This window comes from Octopus bimaculoides, chromosome 19 (assembly GCF_046866305.1).
Source record: "Octopus bimaculoides isolate indiv1 chromosome 19, ASM4686630v1, whole genome shotgun sequence".
Taxonomy (NCBI): domain Eukaryota; kingdom Metazoa; phylum Mollusca; class Cephalopoda; order Octopoda; family Octopodidae; genus Octopus; species Octopus bimaculoides.
Window position 1 is genome coordinate 27,456,476 of NC_142946.1, and position 13,580 is coordinate 27,470,055.

Consider the following 13,580-nt stretch of genomic DNA (forward strand, 5'->3'; position numbering starts at 1 on the left):
GAGTATGCTGATAGCAGCCCACTTTATTTTTTAATGTCAAGGGCTCTCCCTTCCAGTGCCACTCAACTGTCCACCCTTGGCCATCAAAGACAGCACGAAAGTCCTGGTCTTCAATGGTGTGTGCAGCATACTTTTCTTTGCAGTTCTCACCAATGCACGGTGTCCCCATACACGGTTTCCCCGCAACCCCAAACGTTACACCGGCCTTGTTGACAGTGACACCTCCTAAACGGGTGACTGCATCCATCCCTATCACCATGTCAGTCTTATCCACCAAGTGGCCAACTACAATTGCTTGCAGCATCAGCTTTGTTCCCTGCACTACAATCTGCGCATCTGTAATGCCTTCACAGTGTACCTCTCTCCTGTCGACTGCCCTTACACTGCTCACTCCACTCCACATCTCTACCACTTCTGGAGTCATCAGGGTCGTCATACAGCCCATGTCCACAAAGGCTCGCGACATCTTCCCCTCCACCAGAATGTCGACTACAGGTAACAATAAACGCACCTCTATTGATCCGAAGGAATAACTACCGGTACAGTAGTCTCCCTTAGACCGTCTGGCTATATGTCCTGTTTCTTGACACCGGTAGCAAATGACATCAGGCTTGGGTGACTTGCAGTCTCGCACTATGTGCAGGTCCTGACACCGGAAACTCTGTCCTTTGAATGGTTGCACATATTCCTTGTTTGACCCCTCTCTGCTACTCCTTGTTCGGCCACTTTTCGTTGTTGCAGTTTCTGCTACCGGTGGTGCCCTGCAACACGAAACTAGCACATAAGCCCGAGATATAATGTCTGCCATCACCATAGAGTTAATGTTCGGTAGCTTTTGCAACTCAACCAACATGTGGTCAGGAAAGCCAGTCACAACCGTTCGGTCCAGTGATTCACCTTCATATCCCGCCAGTTTAGCCAATCTCCTGAGTTTGTTGGTAAATACTTCAACCTGTTTGCTGGTCCACTTTGCTTTCCCCAAGGCAAGCGTACGCTTCGAACATTCCTTCTGCAAAGGCCTCCATCAAACGGATTTCTATTTTTTCCACGCTAAGTTGGTCCTTTTCTTCCATTTCTAGGTATAGCGCCAACGCCGAACCATCTAGGTACAGCGGTATAAAACTCGCTAAGTCATTTATCCTGTGGAATTTCGCAACCAACCTCATTTTCTTCAACCAAGCGGCTACATCCGTGTCACCGCAGAACGGTTTGACTATATTGTTCGAAATATGGATTACACTCATCATTCGTATTTTTTTTTTTTTTTTTTTTTTTTGTTATGGGCCGTAATAGTTTGTTGTGTGATGGAGGAGAAAGATAACAGAAAAAGAAGCAAAAGGAAGAAAGAAATGCAGAGAGCTTACCTGTTGACTGAGGTGGGATGAGCGATCATGCCCCCGTGGCTCTTCCACCAGTCCCTGCAGTCTTCACTTCCGTTTGCCTCATCTGCAATCCTCTCCACTATCACCACATAGCTCATCACAGTCCACAACACCACAAACACCACAATTATCCCCTAAAAAGACAGTTTGCTGAAGGCTTGAATGTCTTTGATGATAGGTTTGCTGTATCTGGGTTGATTTGAGGCTAAATAACAACAAAATTATTATTAAGACAGACCAACGATGTAGCCTGTATGTTGTTGCATGACCTGCTAGAAAGAGTAGCCAAACTTTTTTTTATATAAGAATAGGAAAACCTCTATCCTGTGATATACACCTAGAGTCCATTATGTCTGGGAAGAAAGACGGAATGGTCACATTTGGGACGTCTTTGATCATATCTGTTCAATCAGATCTAACTCGGGACTAAACAACAGGTGACGAAGGGAACGAGACGAGGCAACAAGAGAGCTTTTACCTGGTCGCTCGAGTTGCTAGAAAGAGCAACCAAATCTTCTTGACAAAAAGAAAAATGAAATTTCCGTCTTCAAGAAAAAAAAATTCAAGTGTATGTTATTTTATAATGTTCACTAAGGAATTCATTACTTCTACAAAAGAATAAGCCAAACTTGTCATGGCTGGAACGCCTTTTCTCACAGATCCATTGCAATGAGAGCTATCCTGTGGTTAAAACAATATTCTTCCCTGAATGATGAAGCAGCTAAAGTTGAAGAAAAGCTGAAAGAATAAAAGATAGCAAGTATCCATATTCCAAATATTGGGATTCCCTTGACTAGCATAATTTATTCAGATTTTCGTATGAAATAAATAGAAAATGTCATGGGAACTCGGTACATATCATGGCTAATATCCAGTGTTGTACGAGAGTAGTTTCACGGATCTTACAGGTTTTTTTTTTTTTTAACTAAACAGTTTGAAATTTTGGATACTGGTTGAATGTGTCAGGTTTTTCTATTCTGTATATAAAAAAAGTTTGGCTACTTTTTCTAGCAGGTCATGCAACAACATACAGGCTCTGTCGTTGGTCTGTCTCAGTAATAATTTTGTTGTTATTTAGACTCAAATCAACCCTGATACAGCAAACCTATCATCAAAAACATCCCAGCCTTCAGCAAACCGTCTTTTTAAGGATAATCTAGGACATTACGTACGATGGGCGAGTGATTTAGGTAGGAGGATACTTTGGCTGCTATTTTTAGCGTGTCAAGCGACCAGGTAGAGGCTCTTTCATTGGTTCGATTGCATGATGAGATTTTTTTACACATATATGTATGTATCTATATCATCGGCAGAAGTTAGAAAGTAAATCAAAAGCTGAGAGTTTCGTGTACTGGCACTTATCAAACACGAATTTGGCCATTGTCACTCTGTAACTTCTGCCTATTATTAATGTGTGAGTGTGTATATATATATATATATATATATATATATATATATATATATATATATAGACAGATGCATGGACGGACACATTTTCATATATATTGCTTTAAAAACATCTCTGATTATTAAAGAAGGGTTTTGTTAGGGGAGATTTTCAGTTAATTTTTTTCTGTTGTCGAAGACTCATCATTTTGTCAATGGACCCGGAAGTTGTTGTTTGCAAACAGCAGCAGTAATTTTCTTCAGCTGAATACATGTCATTGATTGGTTAAAATTACCCAAATACAACGGCTTTAACACGAAATAACTTCTAAAATACAAAATTTTGCCAAAAACATTAAGAGTAAACCCTGCTCTACATGACACATTCTACCAGTATCCTAAGTTTCAAAGTATTTAGTTAAGAAAGATTAATGAAAAATCTGAACGTCAAATTGAATAGATCCCATCTAAATGCTACATTTAGCAGTGGGCTACCTCATATCGAATTGATATGGCACATCAAATCTAGCCTGCTACAATTATTTGGGTATATTATGCAATTCTTAATCTTCTTGTAGAATCCAGCTACTTTAGTCATACAGAAGTAGCTGTCAGCATAGTGGTTCATCTGCTCCCACCATACCATTGATTCTCCAAACGGCATAAATTTCAGTTTTCCAACTGACCACATTTGGAACTTACAAATGCAACTCTTGCAAGTTTTGTGAGGTACAAATGGCTTGTCCTGGTCTTCCAATTTGCAGTCAAAATAAACTAAATAGCAACACTTCAACAAAGGAGTAATGTTACTCCAGGAATCTGAAAGGGTGAATTGCCTGCAGACATAGCAAAATATGTCTGGTGAATTTATGCAGCCACTAGATACATTCACAATCTGAAAAATAAAGAAAAATATATTGGGTTTAATATTTAAATCAATATAAGGTAAGCATTTTTATTTGTAATATACTTTATTATTTGCTTATGTTATATAAAAAGAGAAAATTAACGTTTTTGTATGACTTAAGAACCTGATGTAATAGAGATGTAAAAAAAAACACCTTGAATCACTGTTTTTCATATATATTTCGGAAAAGATACCATACAGTCAATAAAAAAAAAATCATGCAGACCAGTGTTCTTTTCTACTCTAGACACAAGGCCTGAAATTTCAGGGGAGGAATGCCAGTTGATTAGATCGAAACCAGTACGCAACTAGTACTTAATTTATCGACTCTGAAAGGATGAAAGGCAAAGTCAACTTCGGCGGAATTGAACTCAGAACATAAAGACAGATGAAATACCGGTAAGCGTTTCGCTAACGTCGCTGTCAGCTCGCCGCCTTACACGTTCAATCAGTGCCGTTTGTTTCATTCTGCTACATCATCATTTAACGTCCGCCTTCCATGCTAGCATGGGTTGGCTACATTATGTACAAAACTCAGTACTTTCCAGCTTTGAAATGGTTGAAGTACTTTTACTTTTACCTGTTTCAGTCATTAAACTGCGGCCAGGTTTTATTTATCTTCGTCACCTTTTCGTCCCCACCGACCACCCACAAACAAAAATCCTCACTTACGGTAATAAATAACTTGCGGATAGTTTACAGTTTGGATGTTTGTAGTGAAGAAAACCACAAAGAAACTACCGTTCATTTCAATGACTTTTTGTATATATATTTTTTTTCTTGAAAAAGTGAAATATACAACGAAGTATGCTATCACTTTTGACAACTTGTTAGGATTGTCACAAAAGTATTTCACATTAAAGAGTTACCTAAGTTAAACTTGACCTCATTTTTTCATTCTGGAAAAAGAAAAATTGAAAATAATTTGTTTTTACTGTCTATCGTTTGTTTCAAATCTTTTTTCTTTTCTTTTTGTTGGTTTTGAAAAAGTGAAATATAAAAAAATCCTTTTTTTCAAATTGTGAGAATTATCAAAAACTTATTTCATCTTATAAAGTAATATGAAATTTCAGATGTTATTTGAAGTCACAAAACAAATTTATCTCCCTTCCTATTGTCCATTTCTACAGGTGTGATAATTACGGAAACCTGGAAGTAAACAGATATTGTTCAATGAAAAAGATATATAAAAATGTATCAAATGCATATAAAGAAAACTTGTCAATTATTTATACTAGCCATCGGATTTTTTACTTTCTTAGAAGGTGCGTTTGTTTTTGATACAATTCTTTAATTAACCAGCCTTTTTATTGTTTGTTTCAGAATATTATTCTCAGAGTACAAAACTGAGAAATTGTTTTAGAAATGAAGAGAACCTAGCTTTCAATTTGGTTAATAATTTGTGTATGACCAGTGCCGTTTTAAAGGTGAAAAGGCAACTCCAACACATACATACATACATACATATATATATATATATATATATATATATATATATATATACTTTATTTAAAAGTAGCAGAAATATAACAAAAAAACCGTTACTCTGAGTTTCACGTTCCCGTTCATCGGACAGTTTTGTCCGATGAACGGGAACGTGAAACTCAGAGTAACGGTTTTTTTTGTTATATTTCTGCTGCTTTTAAATAAAGCATATTACTCTACCTCTGGTATTTGAGTACTCTTTTTTCCACCTTGTTGCACATTTCATGTGCTTACTCCGGTATATATATATATATGTATGTATGTATACACACACACACATATATATATATGTCTATATATTTGACGAGTTGCTTTCACAGCTGAGCGCTTTATAGGTGCGAAACCAATGATCACCCTCTGACAGGCCATAACAACCAACATATACACACAACGAGAAGGAATCAGTTAGAAAGGAAGTGCTAGGTGTGGGTTGTAAAATATTGAAACTTGTTGATAAACAAATTTTTTTCAGAATCCTTATTTCCGTTGAATGAAACTTTTAACTGCTGCAGTGTTTCTGTTTCTCTTTTCTTTTTTCTGTTTGTTGTGTTGCATAGAAAGCCAAAATTTTTTACTGATGAGTTTTTGTGAATTTATTTACAATTTGCTTTGTATATGTTTTATTGATATGTGTAAAGTATGCAAGCACTCGTATACTGGCGATGTAACATCAGAAATTAGGTTAAAATTGTTTCACTACCATTACTTCAATATCTGAGCAATTGGCTTGTACGCAACTTTAAACTAGATTTTCAAATAATGATATTCACTTGAGAAACAACTTGAAAAGGTACACGAACAGAGGAAAATTTGCAGTTCAAGTATATTGTGTGAGTCTAGAACATGATTCGAGGCTCTTATGTTCACAGGGTATGAGCTATTTGGGATCCGGACAAAAGCTTCATAGTTAAAGTGTGAAAGTGGACAAAAGCCCCACCTTTTACTTATTTCAGTCATTCGACTGAGGCCATGCTGGGGCACCGCCTTGAAAATTTTTTAGTTGAACGTATCGACCGCAGAGTTTTTGGTTAATATAAAGATCTTCATCCGGGAACAAAAAAAAAAAATAAACCAGCCTGTTGGGTGTTAAGAAGTATGTAGAAAACGAATATTAAAAAAAATGCGTGCTGACGACCCTGGCGGGGGGGGGGGGAGGGACTTTCGGAAAATTCACAAGATCCGATTTTTCCGTCATAACTTCCGGTAAAATAGATATATATGTATTGATTTTTTTTTTTTTACGGTATCTCACGTTTTGGGTTATGGAGGATCCGATTCTGATAAAACATTTCAAAAATCGCATTTTCAAAATTTCAAGGGCCATATTTCGAATTGAGTATGTTATCGCAGTTTTGTGAGAAAGAAAGAAAAGAGTGAAAAGATAAGACAAACTGGAGGTCTGAAGTGGATGCTAAGCAGGAGATGAAAAAAAAAAACATGGTCTCACCTAAGCACTGGTCAAGTAGAAAAAAGATGGGTGATGAAGAAATTGGATGGTCTGTTGGTACCAAAAAGTGAAGAGAGAGAGACCAACAGAGAGAAGTAGAGAAGGTTGAGGAAGAGCAGGTAGGAAGAAAGAGGGTGTGCAAAAAGAAGAAGGGAATAAGAATAGACAGTAGATAGTTGATGAGAAAGGGATAGACAGAGGAAGAAATGATAGGCAGTAAAGAGGAAAAGACAGAAGTAGATGGGGAAGGTTTTGCACACAAAAGGAGAGAGAAGATGGAAGAGGAGAAAGGGATAGAAAAGAAAGAAAATTTTGCACCAAATACTGAACATTGTGTAGGGTTCCACTGAGTAGGAACAGGAGGTGCGTTGTTACATTGAGGAATAACCATGAAATATTGCACAGGAAGTAGACATTATATAAATATATACATACACAGATAGATAGATTGATTGATTAAACTCTTGTACAGAAGGATGACAAAGAAGCAATTAGAAATATCACATACAAGACATGGACAAAGGTGACAGAGGAACATACTGAAAAGTCATGCATAAGGCATACTATTGTCTAAAGTCATAATTTCCCGTCTTTAACAATAAGATAGTTCAATTTGGTGGTGTCAACAGCAAAAATATGACCATCACACCAGCTGAGACTAGGAAAATTGAAGTCTTCTGTTAAAAGTACATTGGCTTATGGGATGGCCTCACCTAGGGTTTGGCTTTCGAATGACAAAGCATCCCTGAAATGATCTCTGTAGTTAACCACATCAGGAGGATGATAGGTAATGCCTGGCCAGTTACATGCATAATTAGTGTATCACACATTGAGTTGAAATGGGAGAAGAGAATATTTGTTTTCAGGTTTTCATGGATGAAATGTTATACTCCTCCTTGTTTCCAGATCCTGCAGTCAGTTCTGTGTAGTACATAACTTGACATGTGTACTTCTGCATCCAGTATGTCCAGAGACAGGTGCATTTCACTAAGTATTTCAGATGTCTTTTCTCTGTGTGCAAGGTCTCTAAGATATGATACTTTTGTTCGATTTATCAAGTATAAGAGATCTTGTACATTCAGTATTATTACTGGGTTGAATTTGTGAGTTAATGACAGCAATGGTGTGTGGTTGTGTACTGGGGTAATAGCAGTGGTTGGTACTGTGTGATAACTAAAAGGTTGTTTTTGATTTCTTTTGCCAAATTGATCATGGCTAAAAAAGAATTTTCTTGTTCTAGAAGGAGCTATTCTCTGAAGTTATGATTGAACTGTTGAATATGGTTACATGGTTTGAGCTGTTGATTTTACTATTGTAACCGGTGGATATCTGGGTTTCTGTGAAACTCTGAACTAACACTGTCACTGCAAGGGATGTTTCTATTGTGGATGTGGTGGTGGCTTGGTGTCATACTTTTAATAGTGCATCAAGCCACTGGAAGACAAGTGAAAAGACAGTCATACTTCAAACATAATCTTTCACATTGGGAATAGCAGCAGATTTTAGGATTCCGGGTTACATGTGTGGAAGCTATTAAATTTGATTTAGTATTTGGTGTTTGTGGTGGTTAAAGATGTGTGCTTTAGCTTCGGCTGGTGTTGCTTGTATGAATTGTGCATCTTGTCCCAGGTAAATGAGTGAAGTTGCAGTTACCAGCTTATTTGGGGTTTTTCAAGTATTCATAGATTTTACTTTATTTACAGTTGGCAGATTCATCATGGAGCTGTGAGGTATACATTCAGATTGGGGTGGACAGTAGGAAAAAGAAAGGCATAATTCTTCACTAATTAGAGTTGTAGTAGTGGTTATGATATTATCAGTAGAATAGATCTTGATGGATTTCTTGTGTTATTCTGAGAGAGTGAGAAATTTGAATAGCCTGACAGTGCAGTAGAGCTAGGGACTATGCTGTTTAATAATACTGAGGAGTGGTTGTGGCTGCAAACCTTGTTGTTTATTGTCATAGGGGTAGAACATGATGGCAATGATCACTTTACACCAATGAAGTACAGACAACTGACTCAACACCACAGCAAACTACTACACATGTACGGTCTCCCTAAGATTCACAAGGATGGTATTCCATTAAGACATATAGCGAGCTGTAGAGGTTCAGCATGTCATCCACTGAGCCGCTTGTGGATATAATCAGTCCATTAGCAGGAAAGTCAACATCGTATGTGAAGAATTCCACCCACTTCACAGAACTGATCAAGGATAACTCCATTGAATCCAACCAGGTGGTGAGTCTAGATGTGATAAGTCTGTTCACCAAAGTCCCAACTGGTGAAGCACCATCGGTGATGCAAGAAAAAGTAGTGACACACACCCATCTGAAAGAACGCAATAGTAAACCAATAAGAAACTTGATGGAAATGTTGACCTTCTGTGTAGAAACTACCTACTTCAGTATGGACACTGATATATATCAACAAGAGGAGGGTTTAGCTATGGGTTCACCATTATCACCAGTAATAGCCAATATATACATGGAATACTTTGAGAATTTGGCTTTAGGATCAACACCACTAAAACCAACACTATGGCTATGATATGTTGATGACACCTTTATTCTCTGGTCCCACCAGGAAGATGTCCAAGTGCTGTTAGATCATGTGAACTCAAATAAAGCCATCCATAGAGTTCACAATGGAAAAGGAAAAAGACAATCAGCTGGCATTCCTGGATGTATTAATAACACGCACCAAGTATGGATTCAGGACATCCGTATACAGCAAGCCGACCTTCACTGGACGATACCGCAACTTCAATTCTCACCATCCATACAGTGTAAAGAGGGAGATTGCTCAGTACCTAAAACATCATACAAAGAATATAAGTAGCGATCATGATACACACCATGAAGAAATGATCAAGCTCAATAATGATCTCTTAAGCAACAACTATCCACTCCAATTATGAAGAAGAGAGAGGGTGAGGCCAATAAACTGTCCACAGTCTGTCTACTATGTGAAAGGCCTCTCTTAAAAGATATAAAAGATATGCAGCCCATATGACATCAGGACAGTATTCAAGAGTAATACAACACTTTGCAAATATCTCTTTCAAGTAAAACCACCAATAGAAGAGAATATGACCAAAAACTGAGTGTACTCCATCCCATGCAGCTGTGGTAGGTTATACAAAGGTGAAACATGCTGCTCCCTCAAAATAAGGGTAGAGGAATATCACAAAGCTGTAACACGAGGAGATATTGATAAATCATGTATGGAAAATGGAGACCACCTCCCCCTGTGGGATGAAGTTAAAATAATAGATAGAGAACACCACTGGAAAATATGAAAACTAACAGAAGCCACACATATGCTAGGACACAACAACCTCCTAAGCAGACTGAGTGCAGATATGAGCAGCATATGGGAACCGGTATTAAGGAAGGATAGAAAAATATTAGATTTATAAGCCCTAAAGATTCACTCCATAATTGCCCACAGGCATATGGCGTAGTGGTTAAGAGTGCAAGCTACTAACCCCAAGATTCCGGGTTCAATTCCAAGCAGTGACCTGAACAATAATAATAATAACATCGAAAAATACCTTAGGAATGAGAACCCAGGTTTCAAATTTCCCCAAGACAGCTGAAGAAGGCTGGAGGGTATATCAACCGAAATGTTGTGTTAACAACAAACGAGATGAGGACAAATATCCGTTGAATGTAAATAATGTATATATATATATATATGTATACACTTTTAATTTTGATGTTGACAATGCTTTAGTTCAGTAATATATCTTTCTAGAGAATTCCCTTGGGAATTTTTATGACTAGCTTCATCATTAAACATTTCGGACTTTTTTTATTTTTTTATTTATTTTCTTGTTTTGAGAAGAAACTTAACTTCAAGTAACTTTTTACAGGTGAAATTTTAGACACTATTTTCTTAACCTGGCAAAGGTATGTAGCGGGGTGCAGATTTTGATTTTACACCCCTCCAGAAAACATTTTAGAGGGTGCAAGCACACTACCAGCACCCAATTTTCCTGGGCCCTTGTGGACAACAAAAAATTATTGTAGATTGGTCAGGTGCATTCATCAATAATATAAATGTTCTCCAAAATAACAAGTACTCACTAATTTTTAAATGCGCTGTTAGGGCATCCAGCCATAAAAACCCTGCCAAAACACAAAGAAGTCTGATGCAGTCTTCTACCTGGCCAGCTCCTGTCAAACTGTCCAACCCATGCCAGCATGGAAGGAGGATGTTAAACGATGATGATGTTACTGCACAGGAAAATTAGTGCCTGTTTTCATCACAGTCACAATAATTTCACACTCTTTGCTGCTGAATTTAAGTCACATTGTTGCAATGTTTTAATTCCTCCAAATTTGACTTTGCCATTCATCCCTTCAAAGTCAATCAAATAAATACTAGTCGAGGACCGAAGTTGATGTAATCAACTAACCCCCTTCACTAGCAATCATGATTGGTTAGTTGCCTTATCAGGCCATCATAGTCTTATTAGTGATTGGTTAAACTATGACCTCAGTAGAAATATGGAAATGAAGAAATATAAGAAAATCTTTGGTCTAGTAATTACTGTGCAATTTTTCTTGATGGGATAATTGGCTTTTAGATAAATATATATTTGTCCCATGTCAGACACATTTCTCCTTTTACCATCAACTATTCTATGCTAGGTGTTCTTTCAATATATATTATCCATCTTAATACTGACTGCCATTTGTATCCTGTCCCAGTTCATTTTGGGTGAGTAACCCAGCCATCTTAGCTGCTGGTGCTTTATTTCATCCAATTTTGCAATACAGCCTTTCATTTAATACTTTATTGAGCCAGAAGATATTCTATATTTTCCTCAGGCACTCTTTGTAAAATTTATGATCTAATTCATGTTTACTACTAGCAATTATCCCGACCCACACATGAAGACAGATATACCATTGCTGTTATAGAGTCCATGGTCATATTGCCTAGACTTAATGATCAACTGAAGTTTTGCATATGGTCCACAAGCTTTGGTGAACCTCACTTGGATATCATCCTCCAAACATATTGACTTTGCTACTAAGGCTTCCCAGATATATTGACTCATCCAAATAGTCTACTGCATCATCATTAAAGGGTTGAGTGCACAGTTGTTGAAGTTTATGCACATGACATGTATTTGAGGTGTTGATGTTATGACCTTTCTGTTTTGTTTAATTGTTTAGCTTCTTAGTAGTCTCTTGTAGATGATCTTCCTTCAAGTAAAGGGCTGCCAGGTCATCCACAGAATCAAGATCTTCTAAATGGGAGAAAAATGTTTATTGAATACCCTAAAGGTTATCTGATGTCATCTTACAGTCAAAGATAAGCAAAAAGATGGAAGAAAGGAAAGCTCTGTTGTACACAGGCCTATTGAAAACCATCCAAAGAATGTCTTGCTAGTGACTACAATTGTATTTGAAACGGTTATAGAACAGACTTATTAATGATTCCAACATCTTCAGGGGGTCTTCCTGAACACACTGACCAAAGCCACTCAAAGCACTATTTAAGGATTTTCACCAGTACAAAAGATATGATCAATGTAACCTATTCACTCTTCCTTTAGCTTATCAGTTACTGATTCCATTTTTTGCAGAAGAACTCTACTGGAAACTTTGTTAGAAATGTAAAGGAGTGTGATACCACATCACTTACGACACTTCTGTAAATTGCCTTTCTTAGGAAGTTTGACAATTAGTCCCTCAACCAAGTCATATGGAATGATGTCACTTTATGATAGTCTTAATGAGATTAAGCTACACTGATATTGTTATGATGAGGACTGCTTTAAGCATCTCAACATAGATATAGTCAACACTTATTGTTTTTCTTTTTTACATGGCTTTGAATTTCTTTTGTCTCATTTGCTGTAGAGGGAGTAATGGTTGATGATAAGGGTATTTTCTGTTGATTGAGAATTGGTAACCTCATCTGGTTGAAAGTGGTCATGGCCCTTCCTTGAAGTATTGGATCCATCTTCCTGTTTGCTTTCACTAAGTTGTTGTGCCAGTACCACCTTTTCCTCTCACTGGCACTCATTGGCTGGTGTTGCTGCCACAAAGGTGTTGCATGATTTTATAGATAGTATTCATCTATCATGTAGTTGCAGTTTGCTGAGTTTCACATGCCATCTCTTCAATAAAAGATTGCTTATCTACCCCAGTGCTCCTTCTGACCTCTTTAGTCTAGGACTTATGGACATGTTAGACTACTCCACAATCCATGGTAACTTGTTGCTCAGTATCTTGGTTTTGAGCTGTTTCTTTTCATTTACTTTCTGCCGTATTCCAGGTGTTAACCATTTTTGTCCCTATTCTTCTTATAGTCTATGATTCTTTTTCTTATTGCCTATGAGAAATGGCAGTGATCAGTTGGAGCCATGAAAGCTTTTCATGGAGCCAATGTATTGAGTGACCATCATTTAATAACAGTTAGAGTGAGCTTGAAATGTTACAATTGCAAGAAACAAAGAAAACAGTTCAACATTACTAAATTTAAATGCCCTCACACTAAACAGCTGTGTATCCATGAAATTTAAAATCATTTTAGTGCATTAGTAACTGAGAATGATACCCTAATTAACACCAAGTGAGATATGATTAAAAAACACTTTTGTTAAAGCAACAACATAGACTATGAGTCTAACTTAATTACTGCAAACTTGATGAATAGAGACTTAACAATGAAAGAGTTGTGCTAGAGCTTATGTCTCACAAGCCATGCATCTATTCAAAGAATCAATCTAAGGCCCCAATTCAGATACATTTATGGCCTTTGAAGTAAGCACCTCCATCTCAAGTTCTTGAACAAAATGTCTAGATGAGAACTAACTGCTCAACAGCCTAGTCTTTCTTTACACAGTGTCTTCTCTGCCATTCATTTTTTACTAAACTGCGATATATTTGTCAAATTCTTTCTAGTCAGTTAAAAAATACTCTAGTGTCTGATCTGCTATTGATTTTATC

General features: G+C 37.2%; 2 protein-coding genes across 4 annotated transcripts in view; one reads left to right on the forward strand and one right to left on the reverse strand.

Annotated features, from left to right (window-relative positions):
- The window catches only part of LOC106878820 (uncharacterized), a 42,750-nt gene extending 37,976 nt beyond the window's left edge, over positions 1-4,774 (reverse strand). The window contains exons 1-2 of one of the 2 annotated variants that reach the window (XR_016245206.1): positions 4,348-4,774; positions 1,365-3,663 (exon numbers count right to left, since the gene is read on the reverse strand). Coding sequence is in view for 1 of the 2 variants with exons in the window: in XM_089366663.1 (XP_089222789.1) it covers positions 1,365-1,480 (116 nt within the window). In the remaining variant the exon portion in view is untranslated. Of the gene's footprint in view, positions 1-1,364; positions 3,664-4,347 lie in introns of those variants that run through there. The other variant, XM_089366663.1, reaches the window with a different exon arrangement.
- The window catches only part of LOC106878819 (uncharacterized), a 51,034-nt gene continuing 41,030 nt past the window's right edge, over positions 3,577-13,580 (forward strand). For both annotated transcript variants that reach the window (XM_089366661.1, XM_089366662.1), the window contains exons 1-2: positions 3,577-3,713; positions 4,806-4,940. In XM_089366661.1, the coding sequence (XP_089222787.1) occupies positions 4,868-4,940 (73 nt within the window). In that variant the 5' untranslated portion in view covers positions 3,577-3,713; positions 4,806-4,867. The remainder of the gene's footprint in view (positions 3,714-4,805; positions 4,941-13,580) is intronic.